Source organism: Syngnathus leptorhynchus, chromosome 4 (genome assembly GCF_054491065.1).
Source record: "Syngnathus leptorhynchus isolate UIUO chromosome 4, UIUO_Slep, whole genome shotgun sequence".
Taxonomy (NCBI): Eukaryota; Metazoa; Chordata; class Actinopteri; order Syngnathiformes; family Syngnathidae; genus Syngnathus; species Syngnathus leptorhynchus.
The window spans coordinates 10,476,636-10,495,471 of NC_141198.1; the positions used below are offsets into that span (position 1 = coordinate 10,476,636).

An 18,836-nucleotide genomic window follows, 5' to 3' on the forward strand; every position below is an offset into this window, starting at 1 on the left:
GTGGCCATGAAACATAATTTCCTGTTTTGATTTACATTGTCAACTTTAAAATGTATTTATGATGATTTTTTAAAAAAAAATGTTTTAGTTGTTGCGCTTGACACTTTTGCTTATCGTTTTAGTTCCATCCATGTGCAGTGTGTTTGGGTTTGGTATAAGTAAGAGCACCTGTACACTCCATCCACTAGGTGGCAGTAAGTCACTTCGAAGCCAGAATGACAACTTTCCAACTGGTCGTAGCGGTGTTGTGTGATCTATCGTGATTGTGATCCACACCTCCAAGGTTGTCCGTCTCGTGATTGCTGTCAATACGGCGGACTCAATGATGTCTTTTGAGGAACTTCTGACAAGTCTACAAAACTGTGTCATCGCCGAAGACCAAACGTATGCAAATAGAAATGAAGAACTCGAGCGCGTTTTGGATAAACTTTCGGAGTGCTCCAGGTTTGTTTGTTTTTTTTCACCCTTCCAGCCTTGAGGATGACATTAATATTACCCCGATATATATCCTCTGTAAACAGGAGCGATGTTAAAAGGAGTAAAGAGCGCAGTTTGGATGAAGCTGCCCAATTATTGAAGATCGTGAAGCTACATATTCTGGAGCGTGATCATCTCCAACTTCTAGTCAGACTACTTGTCTCCTTGCAGCTTCGCATGGTGCAGATATCCACAGCATGTAGAAAAGTGGACCAGGTCGATTCTGCAGTCTGCTTGCTGATCAAATTTAAGTGTCATCTCGCTTATGCTTCCAGTTGCTCTTTTTTCTCCAGATGTTGCAACATCTGGCGAAGGTGGATCATCAGCTGGTGTTTGACGAGATCTACATCTGTTTGAACTCTGTCGTTCACTCTGAGCAGGTACACAGGAACTCGCTTCAAAACTTTGCTGGCATTCCCAAAAGCTGCAGGAAGGTAATGCTGACTGTTTCATGTTCCAGATATTCTCCCTTGAAGACCTTCAGAGAGGTTGGTGTCATTAAACAGCAACATTAGAGAGAGAGAGAGAAAAAAAAAGATTGATACAATTCTTGAATCTCATTAGACTGAAGAAGTTTTTGTGACACTTTTAGCCTGTATGCTCCTGGAGGTCAGCGCAGTGGGCCGTGATGTGTGGCGGGAGCTTTGTCCTTCCTTTCTGGACAAACTGGCCAAGTTCTTCCCTTTAATACTGCAACAAGAGTCCTTACGAGATGGGCAGCTATGTTACATGGCTGTGAAGGTTAGTCCACTTGAGGTAATGTGTAGAATCCATGATCTTCCTTAACAGCTAGTCATCTTGGCTCTAATATGTGATTTCTGCAGGTTTGCCTTCAGATATTTCAGCTGTTGTCTAAAGAGGTTTCATTTGCAATATGGGACAAAACAGAGAGGAGCCCAGTCATGAAGGAAATCTTGCAGGCGCTCACAGAAATAATCTTTGGGCAGGTTTGTTATTATTTGTTGTGTGTTTATTATTTTAAACCACATTTTTGTCAGTGTCTTTTTTTTCCCAGTCATCCTCAAACCTTTCACAACATTTTTCTTTCATCCTTTTTTTGTCTTTCAGAGCAGGAACAGAGACACTCGTCTTTTGGCGGGGACCGCCGTGGCCATGCTCATCAACACGGCATCAGAGAGCAGCGCAGGTACAGCCGCTGCCTGGGCTCTTCTACAAACCTCTCATTCAGGTGTTGTAAAATTCGCTACCATCTCTTCAGTATACATTTTTTAATCCTACATATGCATACGACTGGTCGGAGGCTTCTAACAAAGTTTTTGGTCCTCAAGAGTTGCTGACTGTGGGGGCCCTTCGGGTGCAGTGTTGCCCCCTCTCGGTGGATGGAATGGGTCAGCTGGCAATGAGCAGGGGCCTCCTGACGGGCTGTCAACCTCACTTTTTGCTCAGTTCCTGTGTTGCGGGCGCAGAGGTAAATATGTTGGCCTGCATAATTGACATAAGATGACCGACATGTTGACTTTATTGACCAAATGACGCACAATTGTCTTCACAGGGCAGCTTACTGCTGGATGCTTTGTTTCCTCTGCTTTATAATTTGTGCAAGGAGAAGCTGAATGGTCACTACCTCGCCTTTGAGGGTGAGTCGGATCTAGATGTGATTTGAATTCATGCTCTTCTACGCAAGAATCACCTATTCATATATGACACATGATTGCAGTGTTCTTACTATGGCTGAAGAAGGTTAAAGAATGTGCGCCTCATATCTGGAAGATGACAGGTGGCCGTTTTCTGGCTGATGGTAGCAACCTGCAGAAACAGCTCGTTTCGATCATTTGGACCAGTGCTGAAAGTCCGGTGAGTTCAACTGCTTAATTGGAATAACTTTGCATTATTTGTAATGTTAAATTTGTATATTTAGTTTAAGTGATGAGATCATTATTTCTTTTCTAAACCTATTTTTAAATTGTCTTCATATGCACTGTTAGGTGGAAGGTGTGTCCGACTGTGCCCGTGTTACCTTTAGCTTGCTGTTGGAGCTCTATGACATGGATTGTGGGCGGTTTGGTGACATTAAGAAGCCTCTTTATTTGACTCTACTAAATCGAATTCTTCAACTCCCTTGGGAATCCAAAGCCAAGTATCATCGCCTCTGTGCTCTACTTCCATATTTAGGGACCGAGACGGTGAGCAAGAATGCTTTTGTCGTGTTGATCTTTGCTCTGTTGTTTAATACACAACCATTTCATCAAGCAGGTGCTGGATCACTATGCTGAAATACCAAATCATCTCCTGAAGTGCTTGTCAAACGATCATTTGTCTCCATGCGGGTCGGAACTCTACAAGTGTCTGATCCAGCAGCAGAGAAGGGAGCTTTGCGCTGACGCTCCACAATCTGTTTCAGAGTCGCAGTTGGGCAATAAGTGGGCGGAACGCTGGCTACCTGTCCTTCTTGAGGCACTGACCTCACATGTAGTTATTCTTCAAAGTAACAGCTGCACGTATTTACTCCCCTGCACCTTCCAAGTATTCCCTTCCGCTGTGGAGCCTCTGCTGGCCTCTCTGGATCCGTGCTCACCAGGCCACCTCTGTGCCTGGGCATTCATTATGAGTAGCTACAGGGCTGTGACTGGGAGCTCTCCCTGGGTTCTGCAGGGGAGCTCTACCCTCAAAATCCTCCAGCTCGCCCTGGGCTCTGCAGATGACAAAGTTCGACTCGCTGCTCTCAATTTACTGTGTTGCAGCCCCAAGACCAAAGAGATTCCAACACAAGTAGAACTTGCTATCATGAGAGCCTTTATTCCTCAGAACTTAAACTCGGAGTCCTCGCTTTTTCGACAACATTTTCAAGCAGCGGTGAGGAAATTTTTGGTTCGGATCCGAGATGGCTGCTTGGCAAACATCAAACTACAAAAGGCCAAGCAGGATACCAGCCAGACGGAAATACTTGGCCTGGCAATAGGTGAATAAGATAACATTATGAAGTTTTGATTTAAACCATTTTGCATCTTTCCATTTTTGTTAAAAGTTGGATTTTTCTTTTTAAATAACAAGAAAAATCCAATTTGTTTTCCAATTTGTCCAAAATTTGTTTTTATTGATGATAGTAATAGGAAAATAATAATACATATACAATAGTAATATATTTTCATGTCAGTAAAATTCCTGCAAGTCTTTGCAAATTGAAATTAATTTCCCACAATATTAAAAGCATTTTGATGCAACTCAAGCATTGGATTATGCAGGTCTGCATAATTACCCGTGAGTGATCTGTGTGTGCTTATAAGTCAAAGTCAGCTTTATTGTCAATCACTTCACATGCCAAGACACTCAAAGAGATCGAAATTGTGTTACCCACGGTGACAAGACATCCAAAACAACAACACAAAAAGTAAAATCAACGTATTTAAAAAGTCATGTATCCCTCGTGGTAATAGTTTTGTTTCTATTTGTTATAGGTTTCGTGGACTGGTTGAGCCAACTGGTATTCTGCAATTTGACACCAGATCACAGTTATCAGAGGAAGAAAACGGTCTTACTGTTATTGTCTGCACTACTAGAGACTTGCACTGACACCTGGAGCCCCGACAAGAAGAAGGGACAACCGCCCGGTCAGTATGGACACTTGTCAAATATTATTTCCCTCACGGGATTAATGATATCTCCTTTCCAGTATTTTATAATTCTGGCCCCTTGATTTGTTTTTTTTCAGTGAACATGGGATCTCTCATTAGCTGTGCTAGGTCGAGAGGACAGTGGGACTTCTTCTCCAGAAAAAGACTTCTGGTTCTCATCAGCTGTTTGGAAGATTCCACAAATGAAGTAGAGCTGCTCAAGCCTCATTTTTATTCTCTTCCTCTGTTTAAGATAAGTAACTAAATGTTTGCTGTTTCAGATTCGCGAAATTTCCGCGGGATTACTGGTGAAATTCTTCCCTTCCGTTCTACCTGCTGATGTCACCGCTGCTCTGTTCGTTCGTACCAAGCAACTTGTGTGCAGTCCTCGTGTCCAGCAGGCTCAGATGGGGGCGCTGATGATGAAGGTCCTCCATCACAAGTAAGTCACATAATTGATAAATCTCTTGTGTTAGAAGATGCTGCTGTACCTAATGCTTTGACCTTTGAGTGTGTATGCTTGAAGTACTCGCAGCTCTAGTCTTGTGCCTCCCTCAGAACTTAAAGTACTTTAGATATTTGATCTTTTTTTTAAGATGGCAAGGCCTTCCTGATGGCAAAGTGAACAGAGACATTGATGTCAGTGATCTCCATGACATCAAGGCTTCCAGTTTGATTAAATTCCTTGTGAAGGAACTTGAAGATCACTACCTCACAGCAAAGGGAGATGTAATGCTTTCTGCTAGAACTAAGCCTATGCATGGTGAGTCTCAATATAAAAGTTGGACACCATTCCTTTACTTTTTTTTTTTAGTTTAGTTGTTATTTAATCAGTCGTGACTTTGGTTTCAGGTGTTCTGAGCGCCCTACAGAAATGCTTATTGGAGGGCACATGCGGCATCTGTGATTCACTTGGTCCAACACTAACCACTGATCTGCTAAACCTACTAAAGAACATTTCGTTGCTCCTGCTCGGCGTACTGCACGGACAGCAGGATACTAAAAATGGTAATCTTACATAAAAATGCTGTTTAGATTTGAATGTAAAGGAATAAGCCAACTACACTATCTGAAATAAATTCTCCTTTAGATGCCCCCCCTTCTTTCTGCGATATGGGGAACGCCATCAGCTCTCTGATAGCTCACTCATCTGGAGAAAACCAAGAAGATGGAGAAGAGGAATGTGTCTTGTTGTCTGAGGAACACAGCCTTGTTCTCACCTACTGCTGGGTGTCACTTAAGGTACCAGTGCAATCTTGTGGCAATCTGACCTTTGAATACTCCTATTGCTCATTTGTATTTCTGTCTTTTTTATTAGGAAACGGGGATCCTTTTAGGATCTCTTGTGGAAAGAATTCTCTCTGAAGCCAAGCCTGACGCATGCTTTCTAACAAAACAACATTTAGAAATGGCATCAGATATTTTTAGAAATATTCTTCTCAAATGCCGTCACTGGGTAGGTTTAAGTGTCTGTCACATGCTTTTCGCGGTACATCATGTTTACTGACAAAGTTGCAGTGAAAATTCTATCACTCCCCCATTGTAAATATATCTTTTAACGGAAGGGAGTTATTTGCAAAACTACTTTAACACAAACATCATTTAAAACTGTCAAACCGCAATTTTTTTTTAACAGTTTCTGACTCCAAGGCAGTAATGACTACATTTCAATGACCTGCAATGCATTTTATAATTTGAAACATACTGCATGCAAAGACAATAAAATTAGAATGAAAATAACAAATCTGCTTTTCGTCACTAGGGGGCAGTAGAGGGATGCTGTGTGGGTTTCACCAGATTTTGTTCAGCTCTACTCAACAGGAGTGAACTTGAGCTCAGGGATATACCATCTCACATGCTCCAACAAGTAAATTGCTTTCACATTCCCATATTGACGCTGCCTGAATAAATATAAATGCTTCCTTGCTTACACTCAGGATCTGTCACACTCTCATATCCCTTAGGCATTACAAGTTGTGCAATCTTCTAGTTGTACCTCCGTAACACGGCGGGCTGCAGGGCTGCCTATGCTCATCCTGTGTGTTGTGTCAGTAGAGGAGGCCAGTAAAGCACGACCACTCTTAACACATGTCATGCAAACCTTACTGGACACAGCTAGAGTCCCACTTCCTGAGAACTGGGACCAGACGTTGGACCTCCCACAGGTGCATAAGCAAATGTACAGCAATACTGTTTTCTGATCACAAAGGCAACTCATATGAGATCGTAACGTTCTCAAATGTTTTTAACGCTCCATTTGTCCATCACAGGTGTGCGCAGTTCACACGCTGCAGGCTCTGGTACGTGGATCTTGCTTGAGTGTCGCCATTCTTCAGTTTGCGCCAAATGTCGCTATTTTAGCGCTCACTCTGCTTAGTTCTCCTTGCTGGGCCATGAGGAATGCAGCTCTGCAACTTTACAGTAAGACACCAGCGCATTACGCTTCACCTGGATGGTTTCATGAGTGCTCTCATGTAATATTTGTTCACCAGGTTCTCTTTGCTCACGGATGCTCGGTCAGAGGCCCAGCAGTGAGGGTGGGACTAAGAATGGCATGTCCCCCCACGCCTTCTCGCACCACTACCCCACGCTCCAACCTTTCCTCCTTGAGAAATTGCAAGAGGCAGCTCGTGACCTACCGTGTCCACCCGGGGAAGCCAGGCTCCGCCTACAGCCATCGCTCTTCCCGATTCTTACCCTTTTATCCCAACTGCAGCCTGGCGTTCAAGGCTCAACAGAGTAAGGTTATACTAGTCAATATCACAACATCAAAAGTATATGGCAGTATAAATGTATACATTTTTAAAAAAGTGGATAATTTCCACCTATCATGCGCTACATCATTCTGAGAGCTGTTTGAAATTATGCAACGTAATAAGGCACCCAAACAGCCCTCAATTTGGCACCAATAGGTAATCATAAATCTTCAATTATTTTTGTGAGACAGCTTAATATTTTCTCTCATTTTAGAACCTCAACGGACTTCCTACCTCCTCTACTCCAGCTCTCTGCCAGTCCTATTTACAGTGTGAGAGTGATGGCCTCCAAGGCGCTTGTCGCCACGACTCCCCCTTCAGAGTACATGAACATCCTCATCAATCTGACAGCCCTGTTGCCCCGCACACCGGAGCGCTGCTGTCACAACTGGCTCCACGGGCAACTGCTGCACATAAAAGCTGTCCTGGATAAAACTCTCGGCAAAGACCGGTGAGTGGTTCAAATCAGACTTAGTCACCGGAGCCGTCAGGCTTTGACTTCTTTTCTCGTGTGTCTGCGCAGCGTGTCTGCAGCAGAGCTTCATGCAGTGGTGAGCAGTGTGGAGGCATCAGCGTGGCTTGCCACAGATGCTCAACGCTGTCCGCTGGTGAGAGCTGCATATGGTGCCGTTGTGGGGTCACTGAGAACATTTTGCGGCGAGACCTTTCTCCTAAAACTCTTTGACGTTCTCATATACGAACTCCGTACACCCCGGCGGGGGCTTCAGGTGTGTGATACTGCAGCGCTTTGTTTTTATACACATTCTGATGCATTGCATTGGAACTGCAAAAGAAAAAAATCCAATATAGAAAATAATACAGTCCACATAAATAGTGTCTATTCTCCAACAATGCTATCAAGACAATAACAGCTATTTCCTCAATTTCAGGTTGGCTTGTCGTCCTTCCATCAACAAGCTATACAGTTGCTCTGTACCAATCCCGAGCGAGCACGTGACCTCTGGGAAACTTTTAGATCTGCTAACTGTGATCTGAGGCTGCCCTTGGTCACATGGGTGTTGGAGGACCATGCTTCATTGAACACCCGCTTGAAAGACTTGATCCAGAGTGTGCTTCGGGTGAGTCGCAGACTTTTGAGGACTTTTATAAGGCAGTGCTCAACATGAATGAATACATCATTTTTGAAAAGCAATTGGGGAAAAAATGATAGAATTCTAAATATATGCAACACGCAAAGAGTTGTGTACACACAAACATTGCTTATTTTGTAGCATGTATGGCAAGATGAAGCGATGTTTATTTCAGTGCTCTTTACTTGCAGTCCAGTCTGAAGGAGGCGCTGTTGAGCCCCGTTGAGGAATACCGCAGGGCCCATCTTGCAGCCTTCGTAGCAGTGATGGCCACGAAGAATTCTCTTTCTCCACCAGTCCCACTTGAGGAGTCTGTTCTTCTCGAGTGTGTAGATTTGTTATTGACAGACCTGGAGGATCAGAGAAGCGGCTCTGAGTTTTTGTCCCTGGCTTTGCATGGCGCAAGCCTCCTGCTTTCCCAATGGTCAGAATTCAAGTTTATACATTTCATTCCAGCTTAGTTCTGTTTTTTATTTTTTAGCTCTGATTTCTTCTCTTTAAAAAAAAAGTTCTCAGAGTTCTGTAATCCAACGCTGGTGTGGTGTCTTGGAGACTCAGCGGTCCCCCGATGCTGCTGAAGTTCTGAGGAGATCTTGTGCTGAAGCTCTCTGTGTGGCTGGCCTTCCCCTAATGAGCCACAATCTCATTCCTCCAACTGTCATGATCAAGTACTTTTAGATTATATCCACACAGTTTTTCCACTTAAATGCAGCTGTAAAGCAAATACTATCAAAAATATCTCTCATGCAGATTGCTGAACACTGGCCTGTACTTGCTGCAGGACCAAAGTCAGGTGGTTAGAACGAAAGCAGCTAGCTTCATCTCTAAGCTGCATCATGCCAGAGGAGGATCCCAGAGGAGCGTCTATCTCATGCAGGTCAACCTGGCTATACCGATTCTGCTAGATTTGTTGCTGGAGGAGTGCTGGGACACGCCGAACACACTGGAGGTGCTTCTGTGCCATGTGCCCCACTCCGACTTGAGATCTGTGCTAAGTGAAGTTGCAGACAGCGGGTGGGTCGCTTCACTGATTCAACATCAAAATAGACTTGACTAGAGGTTAACCATTATGTGGCGTCATCTTCAGGTACGGGAGTCTTTATGAGCAGGATGAGGCCAACGTGTTTGCTGAGCCCTCAGTGATGTGTGCACATGTGTTGCCTTACCTGCTGCGCATGGCTGGAAAGTCTTCGGACTCTTTAGCGACGGCACAGCGCCTCAGCACGTGGGCGGAGGAGAACGCTGTTCTGCTGCTGGACAATCTTGCATTGTGTCAAGGCCTCCAGCCGGGTAGGTGTCGACATAGAAATGGTGTAAAATGACAAATCGATTTTATATCTGTATTATAACAAATCGAAATCGAACAAAAACTAGTATTGTTGTCTGTAATTAGCTCTGAGTTCCAATGTTGTTCTTCCTAGCTGAGACGCTGACGCTCCTCACAGATGCCCGGTTTCACAGCACCCTTTGCGGCTTGCTAACAAGAGCCACCTTCCTTCTACACCTTTCCAAAACTTCTGAACTTGTGCAACGTCTTTGTAATCCTTCAGCCCTGGAGATGACTTTAAAGGATGTTTGCAGTCGTCTAAGTGAGCAAGGTGTCCACTTGAGATCTTGTCTAGCATCTGCTATAGCTGGAGACGTCACATCTTCACACCACGGACTCACAATAATACGCAAAGATAGCTGAGGACATTTCCTGTGGATGTTTGAGTGTGATTGGACTACGGTTATTAGACATCGTAAATGATGATGACCTCATAGAACTATGTAATCTTTCCAGTCAACTGGACTTTGTTCCATGCAAGCCCTCTTAGATATGCTGTTGTTTTGTCAAAAAAGAAAGCCGGAGTTGCTAGGAGAAACCCACGTGTGCACTGGGAGAAGGAAAGCCACACAGGAAGTCAAGAGACAACTACAATTGAATGCACAATTAGTTTTAAATTATATTTATACTGTAAACGATTAGCCCAATGCTGCAAACCAACCTTACAACTTGTCAGATTTGATTTTTAATAAAGTGCCAGGAGGAGGAGATGTTGCGATCGGACTCTTATAACATTTTCCACTAACAACCCAGGCTAAACTTGGTTCCTTCTCCACATATGAAGACATAAAACCATTTAAAATGTATATCATTACTGGGAACTTGCAATTTACTCACAATGTAATTAGAGCAGTGTGGGACAATTCATGTCTATAAAAAAAAAAGACGATGAAATGAAGGAAGCACATTTTCATGCTCATTGGTGTCCTAATTTGTGTGCAACTTTTTGCCACTTCTAAACAGGACCTCAAAAGTTTTCATTATTGGCTACAAGTTGTCTGAGGGATTCTAATAAGGGTACAAAAGGCATTTTTGATGTTATTGATTCCGATGTTAATTGCCCACTGCAATGAATTATGAATTTAGTATATATGAAATCTTCAACTTGGTGCTGAGCATTGGCGGGTCTGCTCGCTTTACTGTGTGCCATAATATTTGTGTACATATCTGTATTTGTCTGCAATGTCAGAGCATCCTCGGTATCTGCAGACAGCGCATCAGGAGAGGCTGGCTGCTTAGTGCCAAGCTGGGGGAATACCGTGTTTTTCATGTGCTCCATTAGAGGCCTGCATAAGTGTCCATTTCTCTAACCACATGAGAGTGCAATTTGACGGACTGGCTCTGAGTTGACCAAGTGCGGGCTCGCTTGTTGACAGCCCACACACTAGTAGAGTCTTACATCATCACATTGCTTTCGGCTTCTTCTTGAGGTGGGCGTGATAAATGACTCACTCACAGACACTAGCAGGACGTGTTTTTTGCTTTGTTTTTAGCCAAAGAAAATGATATTTTTGACAATGACGCATCATGATGAATCAGAACAAGTTCTGTAAAAGTGCGTCATTACATTTAGGATGTCTTATTTTTGCTTCTATGATTAAAGTTTCCCTCAAAGGATGAGCGGAAATGATAGCTTGAAACTTTGCGACACAATTATGCAAGAAGAAGAACACTGTGAGGGCTTGTTTCTCAAAGACGTGAAAAACAAATAGTGTATTCATCATTTGTTGTTTATCCATTTAACACTTGAAAGAGTGGAAAGTTGTGATTCTAAAATGTCACCTGTGAATGTAATTCTCTGGCCCCTCTGCAGCCGGCCTGCTTCCCGTTTAATTAAGAGACCAACTATGGCAACGTGGAACAATGCCAAGTTATTTTATTGGGTTTGTGTGCACACATTGAAGCACATGTTTACCATCTGGACTGGGAACGCGCGAGTGTTTTTCCATTGTGTCATCCATCGGTTTATCCTGTATCTTAAAGAGTCCATGTGGAATTACCATACAATACAATTTGTTTTGGAATTTCTGAGGAACTTAAAATGTTCATGTTTAGGTGCTATTCCTCCAATTCCAATGTAACTTTGTTGACAGTTTAGGTATCCAAAACAAGGTCTGAGGTCGAACATAATAAGACCTCTGATGTCCTATAGAAACAATAACAAATACACGATATTGTGTGTTTTATTTCCACAGTTTGAGTTTGTGTTGATGGAATGTTTTCCCTCTGCACGTGCACACATACAGTGCAGAGTGCAGATACTGCTGTGTTTTCACAAGCCTTTGCAAGGAACTATGCCTGGCTTCTGAGAGTTGCCTGATGAGCGCTGAGTGTGTCACGAGTTGGCTGCATCCGCACGGCCAACAATGCAGACTGACGATGAGAGAAAATAAGTACGAGAGCTGCCATTTCTCTGCCTCTGTGGAGTCTTCAACTTTCTAGCTGAGTGGAAAAACAGGCCTCGTGAGTTGGAGGGGAAGATCACAGACACATGAGCGCTTACTTCGTGCCAGATAAGACTTGACTTGGATTATAAATGGAAAGCAATGAGTCAATGTAGGTCAGATGAGAAACTATGTATAGACATGAAAAGTAATTCTACAGTTATAATGTTGCAATTGTAAACACATGTAGTATTTGAATGGGACTATATATATATATATATGTTTGTTTCATGTGTGCATATGTATGGGCCCCCTGGGGCAGCATAGTCTTTCTCTAATCTACTGTAACAAATTATAAGGTGATCCATAAGGTAAATATTGTAAATCACAGTATCAAATAATCATTTAAAAAGAAAAAAAACAACGCCACGTGAATAATTACTGTAAATGTTCTATGAAATGGCAATAAATACAAAACCTGCATTACAATTTCCATAAAATTATCTATCTATCTATCTATCTATCTATCTATCTATCTATCTATCTATCTATCTATCTATCTATCTATCTATCTATCTATCTATCTGTCTGTCTGTCTGTCTGTCTGTCTGTCTGTCTGTCTGTCTGTCTGTCTGTCTGTCTGTCTGTCTGTCTGTCTATCTATCTATCTATCTATCTATCTATCTATCTATCTATCTATCTATCTATCTATCTATCTATCTATCTATCTATCTATCTATCTATCTATCTAAAATACTAAATATAGTAAGTAACGTACTTTTAACACCTGTTGATGATATATTGTGACTGGCGGTAACTGAGCGTGTCTCGTGTTACATGACGTTACCATTTGTAACGTCGAAAGCGCGTATGTACGGAGCATCGCAGGCTTTAGGACCTGGAGGTGTGTTTTTCCTTCTGTTGCTGTTGCTGCTTGCTCCTCACGCAGCTCCTCCTCCAGCCCAAGGCTGTTTACCAGGAAAGGAGAGATCTTTTTGGCAAAAACAAGGGTTGAGACTTTCTTCGAAGGGAGCAGTGTGTCTGTCGCCCTCAGCGCAGGCTCTCTTTTCATTTAAAAAAACTAACAAACTCAACTACCTTGAGAAATGAATTCATTCCGTCATCCGTGCAGGATGTTTCTGTCTTTGCACGTTGTTTTCCTGAGCGCAGCCTTTGTGGACAGCAATGATTTAAATGCACACCAGAAAGGTAAATATCCGATATTGTTTTTCTCTCTCCCATGCAATACTGACATCGTTTTGTTTTTTGTTTTTTTAAATCAATCTAGAATTCAATCACTCCGCAAACACCTCAATCCTGTTTTGATTGGAGCTATGTTGTTATTCTGCAGAATGCATTGAGTCGAATGGAGTGGGATACAGAGGAAACGAGCACACTTCCTCCTCAGGTCTGACTTGTCTTAATTGGAACACGTCCACGCAGTATAATCCTCACACAGGTAAAAAAAAAAAAAAAAGTAAACACATCTCAGATTTATAAATGATGAAACAAATGCATCCTATTTTTTCCATGCACATTATTACCAAGAATGAAAGCACCCTTATGCGATGCAAAGTGCATTGAAAAACGTCTGAGTATTTATTTGATGTTCTTGATAGCCATCTTGAGCTTTATCCTCACCAATAAGATAAAAAAAATTGCTCTTGGAGCACAACTTGGAAAAAAATGTGTAACTATTACTATTTATATTCTCACCATGTAGTTATATGCCCCCCCCCCCCCCCACATGACTGTATGACATTTCTGCACACTTGTAGAACAACTTTAGCAGCCTTGTAGATCAACTTAAGTTACTAGTACAGGAGTGATGGGGCAAATCTGTGTTACTAAATGTTAGTAGTGATACTTTGCATCTAAAAATAGATGTACTTGAAGAAAGGTAAGGAATAAATGGTCAAATCACTTTCCATAACAGTGTGAATAGCCCTGCTCGTGTTTACGGTGTTGAATGGCTTCCCTTTGCACAGCAGCTGCTTCTTCTTGTCTTTGTCCCCATGGCGGCTTGCTCATTGTTGTGTGATGAAGTTGTGTGAATGATTAATGAATCCAGCGCTTGGTAGCCACAGGAGGACAAGTGCGTGTGTTTGTGTGTGCGTGTTTGAATGGAGGTATCAGTAAGAGATGTGTGTGTGTGTGTTTTGCTCCTTCCTGATCTAGGTGTTGGAGATCACAATTACTGCCGAAACCCAGATTCCTCTAAGCGGCCTTGGTGCTACATATCGGGCCCCGACGGAACGGTCCAGAAGCAGTTCTGTTCCATTGACACATGTCAAGGTGATTTTTAACCTCCTTTCCTCGTGAAGCTTGCCTGATTTGCAAACATGCTTAAAATTGACTTATGTTCTGGAGAAACAAGATGACATTTTTGCGTAGCTTCCAAAACATTGTCAGGACGGCATCCTCGTTTAAAACTTTGATGGATTGCTGGTTTTCATCCCAAACAATCAAGGTGCAATTAAAACAAGATCCCTCCCCAACTAGTAGGTCAGTAGGGCTTTGTTAAAGCTAAAGTTGAATTTTGTTTCCGTTTCCTTCCTTCCTTCCTTCCTCAAACAAACAATAACACAGGCACCACAGTTATGTGTCTCCAAGTTCAGTTGCCAGACTTTTTTTTTTTTTTGCCACCTCACACCACTTTCCATTGGCAGACGTTAGCCTTCCCACCTCAGAGACAGAACCGGCTCGATGATGTCACTTATTTTACTTTGTAAACAGCCAACTTGTTCTTCCAGAGGAAACGGGTGATGTTAATGCACAGATGTGAAAACCAAACTTCCTTTTACTTAGGAGCATGCAGGGCCTTTTTTAGGAGCACTGCTGTCTTCCAAAAGATTCTTTTCCAAATGTTTTGCAGTGGATACCGCTCAACAAAAGCACGATTGCAAAACCCTTCCATCTCTAGCATTAGTGGTCTCATTACTGGAGCAACCGCAAACAGAAACCACACATTATGATTTTGGCAAGACGTACTTTGTTTCTCTCTACATAGTATACAACAAAATCAATAGACAGTTTCTTTGAATAAAAACACCAATTTGAAATTATATTGATTCAAATAAAGCACAAGAAGTATAGGAAATATAGATTTAATATTGCAAGTCTGTTTTAGCTACATGCAGTCATATGGGTTGGGCTTCAACTTGCTCTCCAAGTTATGGAAAATTAATAAACTGATGGACAGCTGAGGTTCCGCCATAGTTGCTTGATAGTAAATTTAACACACCGCATATCCAATATGTCATTTATACATTGATTGATTCGACGTGCCTTGTGATAATGGACACAAATACAGAAAGAAAGAAAGCAATGCTTATTGACTCATTCCTTTGGCTGATGTTACATTGGCAGAGCTCCAAGTTTTAAAAGTTATTAACAGCAATGCTGCCTTGTTGCGTTCCACCAGAACCGACTTCCACCGAGGCACCGGAGTCGGCCGAGCCAAGAGCAGCCACTCCCGATGTCCCGTCAAAGACGCGCTCAGATGCCGCCGCTGTGCAGCCGGTGATGGGCATCAGCCAGCGGGCGCGTAGCGGACCCAAAAAGAAAAAGGATCTGGGCACGCTCGGTATGTATACAATCTTCTGAAAACATACACCATGATGTTTATAGATTCTAACTTGCCGTTTGCCCAATGTCCTTTTCAGGTTATGCCCTCGGTATGGTCATGATGGCGGTTATAATCCTTCTTGGTGCCGGCATCACCTTTGGCTACTTCTACAAAAGGTCAGTGTCTGAAAAAGTAGTAGAAGTACAGAAAAAAGTAACCAATTTATTTTGATGAGCAGTAGAAAGTACATATGGTTGTTTTCAAAAGACAGGGAGTAAAAGTAAAAAAAAAAAAATGTTTTTTTCCGCCTGGTGCGAGAAGAGAGTCTAGTCTTTCTTTTGTGCGTGTGGTCACGTGTGTGTTTGTGTGGGTGTTTGACTGCTAGAGGCAACATTTCAAATTACAGAAGCATAATGGTTTTTATTCCAGCTTTGAGCTCTGCGTTGGTCAGCGTTCGTTATATTGCACGCTAACTTTAATGGCGGTGTGTGTTGAGGGGCATCAGGTCTTATTGGACATTCCACACACATTGTTTGTGCTTTTGTACATAATGTTAAGGGGAAAGGCAGGAAATGAAAGTAAAGCTTTTTCATTTCAGGTTCTTGGGAAATAGGATCATGTGGATGAGTCATTCAATTTTGAAGTCCGAATCACAAAAAAGGACACGAGTCGCTTATGCGTTACCAAATAAGCTGCGTAGGCTATTTGTTGTCTATTTTTAGAGGCTGATTAATTAGAAGGAGGAGAATGTTACATCATTTGTTTTTATGTACAAGAACAGCTTGACCTTTGTCTTTCGGATCACACGGACACTGTACAAATAACTTATGAAATAAACATGTGGTTTGCACATCTGCCTCACAATCAAAGATTCTGGGTTCAATTTCCGATACAGTGTACTGAATCGTCCGCACTCCATAGTTGTGGGTGTGAATGGCTCTTTATATGTGCCCTGTGATTGGCTTATTAAGTGTGGCTGTCCTCTCAATCTTCTACCGAGGCTAGATGGAAAATACACATCTAGAGTACAACTGTATTTGTCTTGTTTGAATCCTCCTCAGTGCAAATATGGCTCAGCCTCAAAATAGATGAGTCATGCCAGCATGTTCTGTTCACCATCTGGCCCTGTTTCCGCTCGAGGCGCATCACGGCAATGAACACAATTCTGGCCGTGGGCTGTACAATATTTAAATCAATCTATTCAGCACTGATTTTGTTTTTATTAATGTACAAAAAAAACTTTGCCCTGAGTCACCCGGGATATATTTGAGTTTACTACCATCATATTGCACTCTTATTTAAGGCACAATTGTATTCGGGGGGGGGGGGGACCACACACAAAAGCAAATGTCTTGAAGTGAAATTGCTGTCCCTGCGCAAATCAATATAATGCGTGTGCTTGTGCAGGGCCCGAGACCTGAAGAAGCAGCACGAGCAGCGAGTGTACGAGCGCGAGATGCAGAGGATCACCCTCCCCCTCTCGGCCTTCTCCAACCCCACGTGCGAGCTGGTGGACGAGAACACCATCGTGGTGACGGCCGAGCCTGAGATCACCCCGGTCCAGGAGGAGGTGGAGGGTGCCGACCCGCTCATGGGCCAGGAAGCGGTCACACCCGGAGCGTGAGGCAGGATTTCGGAATATGTTCTTCTAATCTAGTGGACCAAAATGACCCCGCTGCCTATTTGGAGTCAAGAAGCAGTTTGACCTGAAGACTGATGCCGTGTCCGGTTTCCTTTTCTTTTTGCCAACATGAGACAAATAAGGACATATATGCAAAGGAGGGGGGAGCCGTTCAATATGTATTTTCATATATTTGATAGCCAAAAAATAAGCTGCCTGCCTGTCTGCCCTCTTTATTAGGAGAGTTCAGTGTTATAACAATGTGACATGAGGCCATTGATTAGAAGCATGGGCGTCATTTGTAACTTTTTCTTTTGTACACGGAGAGAGTGGACTCCCTTATGAATATGTGATGAATTGCTTTGTGCTTTGATCCGCTGGCTGTGCCAAGCAGAACCATGTATATAAATATATTGTATATAAAGGGGTGGGCATCCTCCTCAAAGGCAGGATTAGATGGGGGGGGGGGGGGAGGCCGCAGAAAACAAAAAGACTTCCCCATCCATAAATGCCTTAGTATGGTACTTGGGAATGTACGTACTTTGAGAGATGTGTTTTAGTTCCACAGGTTAAGGAGTGACAGAAATTATGTTTCTCTCAGGAAGCATGAAAGGCAGTAAAGGATGACATAACACTGCCCGCAGTGAATACAGCAGGCATCGGCAGAACAGGAAGTCCTGCCTTTGTAAACGCACGCTTGCTGTAGAAGCCTGTTGGCATGTTACCCACATGCTGACATAAACCCAGTCCGCTAACGTACTTTTCCAGATGCATGTACACTACAGTGTTTGCACCCTAAATGTTTTTAACCGACACACCAAGTCTGCTGCATCACTGGAGTTTTTTGATTACTGCTGTTTAATTGTTTTGTGTGTTGAATTGTCTTCATATAACAGTTGCATTGAAATGGAGTGCTAGTGTTTGATTTTCAGTGAGACTGAAATAAAAACAGACAAACGTGGGAAACTGGAATGTTTAATTGTGTTCATCGAAATTCATAGAGACGGAGCAAATCCCTCAACGAGGAAAACTTGAGCTCTCTCTGCTGGGAATTCTATGCAACTACGTATTTGAGGCGCCTTGGAAGAGTGCAGGCTCCTTTTGTAACATATTTATCATCATTGATCATCAGAAAAACCGGATTCGGTTGAAGTTGGGAAATTGTGTAAAATGTCAATAAAAACAAAATACGATTTGAAAATTCTTCTCAGCCTATATTCAACTGAATACACTACAAATACAACACATTTAATGTTCAAACTGATTAATGTAATTGTTTTTTGCCAATTAATAATTAACTTAGAATTTCATGGCTGCAACACGTCCAGTAGAAGTTGGGAAAGGTGGCAGAAAATACTGAGAAAGCTGAGAAAAGCTCATCAAACCACTTATTTGGAACATTCCATATGTGATCAGGCTAATTGGGAACAGTTGGGTACCATAATTGGGTATAAAACATGCTCAGTCATTCACAAGCAAGGATGGCGTGAGGGTCGCCACGTTGCGTGTGAAAATAGTCGAACAGTTTTAGAATAACATTTCTCAAAGCTAAATTGCAAGGAATTTAGGGATTTAAACATTTACGGTCCATCATATCAAAAGGTTCAGAGAATCTGCTGAGATCACTGCACGTAAGCGCCACAGCCGGAAACCAAGATGGGAATGACCGTGACCTTCGATCCCACTGCGGGTTAAAACTCTACCATGCAAAGTAAAAGCCGTTTATGAATAACAGCCAGAAACGCCACCGGGTTCTCTGGGCTCGAGCTCATGTAAAATGGACTGATGCACAATGGAAAAGTGTTTTGTGGTCTGATGAGTTCACTTTTCAAATTGTTTTAGGAAACACTGGACATCGTGTTCTTTGGACCAAAGAGGAGGCGAACCATCCGGACTGTTGTCAACGCAAAGTTCAAAAGCCAGTATCCGTGATGTGGTATGGCAATTTCGTGAGTGCATTCGTTCCCATGGCATGGGTGACTTATATTTCTGTGAAGGCATCATAAATGCTGAAAAGTACATACAGATTTTGGAGCGACA

At 42.6% G+C, this 18,836-nt stretch overlaps 2 protein-coding genes across 3 annotated transcripts; both read left to right on the forward strand.

The window, feature by feature from the left end:
- The first annotated feature begins 204 nt into the window (after positions 1-204).
- LOC147058011 (tRNA (32-2'-O)-methyltransferase regulator THADA) lies at positions 205-9,938 on the forward strand. 2 transcript variants are annotated; one of them, XM_085910278.1, is made up of 31 exons: positions 205-444; positions 522-693; positions 771-857; positions 938-965; positions 1,070-1,233; positions 1,302-1,424; positions 1,546-1,666; positions 1,767-1,906; positions 1,991-2,075; positions 2,156-2,292; positions 2,424-2,621; positions 2,692-3,397; positions 3,894-4,046; positions 4,148-4,257; positions 4,331-4,491; positions 4,646-4,812; positions 4,902-5,057; positions 5,140-5,291; positions 5,368-5,505; positions 5,812-5,916; positions 6,014-6,214; positions 6,320-6,470; positions 6,542-6,788; positions 7,020-7,256; positions 7,329-7,533; positions 7,696-7,884; positions 8,088-8,320; positions 8,406-8,564; positions 8,647-8,910; positions 8,984-9,186; positions 9,318-9,938. In XM_085910278.1, exons 1-31 carry the CDS (start codon positions 323-325, stop codon positions 9,584-9,586), a joined length of 5,583 nt encoding a protein of 1,860 aa, XP_085766404.1. In that variant the 5' UTR covers positions 205-322; the 3' UTR covers positions 9,587-9,938. The 2 variants fall into 2 exon arrangements, with proteins under 2 accessions (XP_085766404.1, XP_085766405.1); XM_085910279.1 differs by having other exon boundaries at positions 1,070-1,218.
- Positions 9,939-12,544: 2,606 nt separating this feature from the next.
- On the forward strand, positions 12,545-17,968 carry pik3ip1 (phosphoinositide-3-kinase interacting protein 1). Its single transcript, XM_085910280.1, has 6 exons — positions 12,545-12,816; positions 12,959-13,066; positions 13,786-13,902; positions 15,032-15,193; positions 15,273-15,351; positions 16,583-17,968. The coding sequence occupies exons 1-6, from the start codon at positions 12,714-12,716 to the stop codon at positions 16,797-16,799; spliced, it is 786 nt and encodes a 261-aa protein (XP_085766406.1). The 5' UTR covers positions 12,545-12,713; the 3' UTR covers positions 16,800-17,968.
- Positions 17,969-18,836: the final 868 nt, after the last annotated feature.